We start from the raw sequence: 6151 nt of genomic DNA, 5'->3' as shown, positions 1-6151 counted from the left end.
CAAACTTTCGGTGTGGTTTGCCCTGCAGCAACAGATACCTCAAATTTATAAACGAAAAGTTTCACCAGAAGGAAGATCATCTTGCTAACAAAGCACAGGTCAGAACACTTGCCGGGTGGGAACAGAACTGTTTTGAACACACGATAACATCCTTTATCTTTTAGTGGCTTTGACCTCAAAACCAGCCTCAGCTGATGTCTTCTGGTGTCCAACACAGAAAATTCAGAAAAAGAAAAATCTCATTCAAATACAGCTTCATCCTGACATGCGCGTTTCACACAGACCTTATTTTTTAAACAGAGTTTATTGTATTTAATACATTATAAAATTTGAAAAATTGTAGGAAAGCAGCAGACTCAAACTGGAGCAAGTCTAACAAGTAATAATTCTGGCCCCTTTGCAAAACTGATCAGTTTAAAAACAAAGTCATGTTCACATCTGTGAGGCGGGCAAAGAAGTGTGACTTCTGTACAAACTACATTTAAAATTTCATGTCTAATGTCTTTCGAATGCAGTGTGCTCATGAAGAGTTTTTCTGAAGTCCTGCCCGTCCCGCCTAAACAGAGGACAGGAAACCTCCATCCTGCAAATAAACTCTATTCAAGGTGTTTTTTTTGTTTTGTTTTTTTTAAAAAAAAAAAAAAAGGAAAAAGAAAGACAAAGGAAAAGGAAACAATGGATGGCTGTTGGCAATGAAAACCGTAAGGAGATGCATCCTCACTGCTCATGGCTTGTTTATCGGTCAGAGGCCTTGGGAGGCCCAGGACACTTCACGGCCATCACAGCACCAACTGTAGCTACCACCTTTTTGAAACTTTTTTTTTTCCTTTCTTTTTGCATTTCCTACCTTTTGACATATATATATATATTTATATATTTTTTTACACCTTGAGGATATCACTATTCCAATTGTTCCCGTATGAATACAGGTGTGGTCTCTATTGGATATCAATGTGTCTGTTTATTCAATTTTAGGTCCAGGACTTGGTTTTGTTGTCCCAGCTGCACATAAATGTCCCTTTTTTGTTTGCGTTATTTGTTGTGTACGTTTTTTGTTTTTGTTTTTCCTTTCTGCATAAGAAATCTGTCCGTTTAGTCCAGAGGCTCTTGCTTTATCCGGATGACAGAGGGCCCGCGGGGCGTCCGCCTCAGTTCCCGCCGCAGGACGTACTCGCTGAACTGGGACGAGTCCACTCCTCCTCCACAGGAGGCCACGATTTCAAATCCTCTCTGCTGCAACCTCTCGAGGACCTGCACAGGGCCAAGACAAGCATCTGGTTAGGGGGACACAGGTCCTCTGGCCACACGAACAGCCCAAAGAGGTGTCCTGAAGTTTGAGATCTTGTGCAGCCCTGGTCATTCTTACCCACCCCCCGAGTCTCTCTGAATTTCTGCTTTCAGAGGAAGGCCCTGCACTAAAGGGCAGGAGGGATGGAACGGTTGTGTCCAACACCCAAAATACACCTTCACATGCTTGCCGCTCACGTGCCGGTTCATTGAATAGTTACAACCACCTTGCTTATTAATGGGTGGTCAGCCCATTTCATACCCGGGAAAACTGAGGCTCACAGCCTATAAGTGATGGAAGTGGGTTTCCAGCTCAGCTCCATTTGGCCTCAGATGCCACGTTTCTTGTAACATGCAACACTCCCTTCTCTGCAAAAAGAGAGGGTTTACCTTTCAAATCTCATCACTAAAATATCTTCTATGAGATGATAAATGATATGGCCAGACAATGATCTGATCTGAATCTACTCAGCCAGTGAGTCATTCTCAACCCATTCACTCTCAGCCCCACCACTGCTGAAGTCTGCCTGTACTAACTTCATATATTTCAGTTTGGAAGACGGATGTAATTTCAATGGCAGAACCAATGGACTGCTGAAGACAGCTGAGGTTTATCTAGAAGTTTTTGAGTTTGTGGCATTTGAAATAGATTTATTGCCTTGGGTGCATTCAGGGAGGCAAGAGTAATTGCAATGGTTAGATGTTAGAAAACATATCCAAAATAAAGATATTCTAAACTTCTCATATAATAGTAACTTCTCATAAGCTCTTCAGTTTTGAAATCAAATACCTAGTGCCAGAAAGATCCCTGGGTTGGTCACCGACATGTCCGATGGTCTTAAATGTAGGAGACAATTCCTATGCTCTTAGGCAAAAATACAGAAAGTTGATCTACAGCATTGTTTCCTTAGGAATCCAACAAACACTGGACTTGCAAATGTTCCCTGGGATTCTGGCTATAATTAAATTACTTCTACACCACTCTAAAGGCAAGATGACTCAATCATAACTTTAAAAAAATTCTGGTTTAAAATTTTGGGGGGAAATGAAGTGGGATGTTATTAACTTTTAAAATGTACTCAACATAAAGCAAACCCTTACTGTTTCCTCTTAAATTATTATTATTTTTTGGTTGCCTACTTTTATGTGGAATATAATTTGCTATTTTGCAAAAGAGCTAACTAGAGATTAGAAAACAATAGAGTAAACTTTCAGAAAACTACAACTTCTAATGCTGGCCAATAAAAAAAAAAAACCAAGGGGCGCCTGGTTGGCTCAGTTGGTTGAACATCTGACTTCAGCTCAGGTCACGATCTCACAGTTCGTGAGTTCAAGCCCCATGTCAGGCTCTGTGCTGACAGGGCAGAGCCTGGAGCCTGCTTTGAGTTCTGTGTCTCCCTTTCTCTTTACCCCTGCCCTGCTCATTGTGTATGACTCTCTCTGTCTCAAAAACAAATAAACATTAAAAAAATTTTTTTTAATAAAAAAAAAACCCAAGTCTTTATGAGAACAAAATGAACATTCTAACCCACAGTGCTCTTATTTCCGTAGATATATTCACAATGCATATGCACACCAGTCAGCAAGGGACAGAACAAAGAAAACAATCCCTATGTTCAAAGTCAAGATGTGCTTTGGTGGTAGTTAAATAAAAAGGTGAGGACCCAAGAGCTAAGACTTCTCCAGCAGAGGCAGGAATGTAGCCTTTCAGCAAGAAAAACCCCAGTCTGCCTGGCCAAACCACTGCACCAGAAAGGATTCTTTGCCTTCACTGGGAGAGGAATTGAAAAGGTAGAACCTGTGAGCAATAAAGAACCTAACTCTGATATTGTTTGTCTTGCAGTGATGGAAGGTTGCTAAACTGTTAAATGTGGAAATCCCCAAGCTTCCTCCCTAGGGGGATATCATATATCTAATATGATAATTATTCCATATGACCCAGCAGTACCTTGAATGTGCTCAAAGCTTATTTCAAAGTAATGCAAACAGCTATGCTCCTTGGCCATTTCTTTTTAAATTTTTTTTTTTTTTCAACGTTTATTTATTTTTGGGACAGAGAGAGACAGAGCATGAACGGGGGAGGGGCAGAGAGAGAGGGAGACACAGAATCGAAACAGGCTCCAGGCTCTGAGCCATCAGCCCAGAGCCCGACGCGGGGCTCGAACTCACGGACCGCGAGATCGTGACCTGGCTGAAGTCGGACGCCTAACCGACTGCGCCACCCAGGCGCCCCTGCCATTTCTTTTTAAACATCAATTTGTTAATAACAAAATTCCTTAAAGTTAGTGATCACTTGGGAATATTAAATCACTCCAGGGCTGGGCTGGAGGTATCAGGTCTTGTGTGTCTTATCCCAAAACCTGTGAATGCCTAGAGGACGGTGCCTATTTCTTGGTCGGTGGAGCAGGAAGCTGGAGTCATCGATTACGTCGTGGTCGTGTCATGGCTGTGTCACTGATGATGTTAATCCAGATGAAAATGTCCACATCTGATCAGACTTGAATGACTGGGAAACTTGTCAGGCATATGAATTTGTCCCACAGCCTGAGTGGTGGGCTGGGGTTTTGTGTGAGACATGGGGCCCTAGAGAAGCAATGCTGTCCTGGCTCTGATGGGCACTGCCTCCTCCCTCCATCTGGAGGGGGGCTGGGGCAGGGAGCGTGTGTAGGAGGCAAACGGCTTTCAGAGCTTCAATTAACACCGGGCCTTGCAGGTGCACCTCTGGCCCCATCCAACCCAGCGGCCACCACACTGCCTGCCAGCGTGTGCCTTTCTCTAGCCCTCCCAAGACACAGCTCCTGCCAGCATCTCCTGTTGTTTTGTTCTCGGACGCCTGTTCGTAAATTTTAAAAAACTGTAAGTAGTGGGGTGCCTGAGTGGCTCGGTCAGTTGAGCGTCTGACTTTGGTCATCATCTTATGGTTCATGAGTTCTAACGCAGAGCCTGCTTCGGATCCTCTGTCTCCCCCCCCCCTCTCTGCCCCTCCCTCACTTGCTCTCTCTCTCTCAAAAATAAAATAAACATTTACAAAAATTATAAATAGTTGTGGAACAATCTTCAAGAGGCAGAATAGTAGAGTGGGTGCTTCTAGTCTTTGAGCTGTGGGAGGGGTTTTATTGGGTCAATAAAGGCATAGGCCCACTCCAATTAAAAAGAGGTCGGGAGGGGGTGCCTGGGTGGCTCAGATGGTTGGGTGTCCAACTTCGGCTCAGGTCATGATCTCGCTGGTTTGTGAGTTCGAGCTCTGCGTCGGGCTCTGTGCTGACAGCTCAGAGCCTGGAGCCTGCTCCAGATTCTGTGTCTCCCTTTCTCTCTACCCCTCCCCTGCTCACACTCTGTCTCTCTCTCACAAATAAAATGAATTTTAAAAAAAGGGGGTGGGTGGGAGAAACCCCAAGCCCTTACTCCATTGACTTCAAATCGTTTTGAGTGACCTAGACCTGGAGTTAAGACCCAGATGTGCCTCTGCTTTCTCATCAACAAGACAGGGGGGCTAACAGCGCTGACCCGTGAAGACTGTTACAAGTAGACAAGGCACAAACAACCCTTGGCGCGGGGCTGCCACACGTTAGTTACGATGATCAGCAGACCAACCAGCGTCTAAGGGACTCAGCACCTCACGTGTAAACCCACCTTCTGAATTCCACCCGTCTCCTCCCATAGACTTCTCCATCTCAGAAAACAGGAATCCCATCCATCCAGTTCCTGGGTCAAAAATCGTAGTCATCCTTGGCTTCTGTCTTAGAACCCACAGCCACTGTCAGAAACCTTGTTAGCTCTACTACGTTCCTGACATTCAGAATCGGACGCTTCTCAACTGTTGCTAACTGGTCCCTTTGCTTCCGCTGTTCTCCCTTTGCTTCCCTCTGCTGCCGGAGGATTCATGTTCGGAGCTGAGTTACATCATGCCACGCTTTTGCTCAAAATCCTCAAATGGCTCTTACACAAGCAAATGAATGAAAACCAAAAGAAACAAAACAAACAAAAAATCTCAGGGTGCTTCCCGCCGCCCAGGAGGCAATCCGTGATCTGTTCCCAGCCACCTGCTGGCCTCAGGTCTCAGGACTCCCTGTCTCTCACTTTCTTCAAGCTGCGCAGGCTCTCCTTGATACCCCTCCTCACACCATGCCGACTCCTACCTCAGGATCTTCACAACTTGCTGGGCCCTCTGCCTGGGACGCCCCATCCCAGCTACTCTCTCTTCTCACTACCTGGCCACCATTTCTGTTGGTTACTGTTTGGCTCCCTCGTCTTTCCCAGAATGGAAGTTCCCTGAAAATACAGCTATTGTCTATTTCTTTGTCTCCTAGCGTTCCAGTGCTCACACGGGCACCGGCTTGTAGTGTATGTTCAACAAACACCTGTGCAATGATTGAGTGCCCAGAGGGTGAACAGGGCTACCTACCCAGAAGTGATGCCACATGAGAGTTTCCCAGCTCTCTGGACGGAAGGCACTGTGTGAAGGCAAGGTTAAGTAACAGCATTAAGAGCGACATTCGATTCCACACGGTATACGACAAGGCTGTACCTGGACCGAGTTGAGGTGACAGTAGCCATTCAGTGGAAACCTAATGACGTGTGTCGAGTCATGATTCCAGCCTGCGTTGACAGAGTTACACATCACATCGCCGATCTCTGGAAACACTTCTTCTATCAAGGATTTGTCACCGCTGAGCGTGATCCTTTCTCCGAGGTCTGGGGCGACACGCACCACTAGGCACTCACAGGGCCTTGAAAAGCGACCAGTTTCTCTGTCCTGCTTCCATCTTTCCATCTCCAACAACATGGGCTGAAGCTGAAAATATTTTGCCTCTTCATATAACAAAGTGTAGTCCTGGCAAAACAAACAAAAAAGGCGTTTCAT

The 6151-nt window shown here is 45.4% G+C and overlaps 1 protein-coding gene across 1 annotated transcript in view; it reads right to left on the bottom strand.

The window, feature by feature from the left end:
* Positions 1–301: 301 nt before the first annotated feature.
* The window catches only part of KCTD1 (potassium channel tetramerization domain containing 1), a 92563-nt gene continuing 86713 nt past the window's right edge, over positions 302–6151 (bottom strand). The window contains 2 exon segments of the mRNA XM_047087066.1: positions 302–1251; positions 5816–6121. Coding sequence (XP_046943022.1) covers positions 1093–1251; positions 5816–6121 — 465 coding nt within the window. The 3' untranslated portion in view covers positions 302–1092.

Source organism: Lynx rufus, unplaced genomic scaffold (assembly GCF_022079265.1).
Source record: "Lynx rufus isolate CCGP_SWC_20201006 ecotype Redwood Valley unplaced genomic scaffold, mLynRuf1.p SCAF_22, whole genome shotgun sequence".
Lineage (NCBI taxonomy): Eukaryota > Metazoa > Chordata > Mammalia > Carnivora > Felidae > Lynx > Lynx rufus.
Note: the sequence above shows the minus strand (reverse complement) of the source record. Positions and strands in the feature narration are given on the sequence as shown.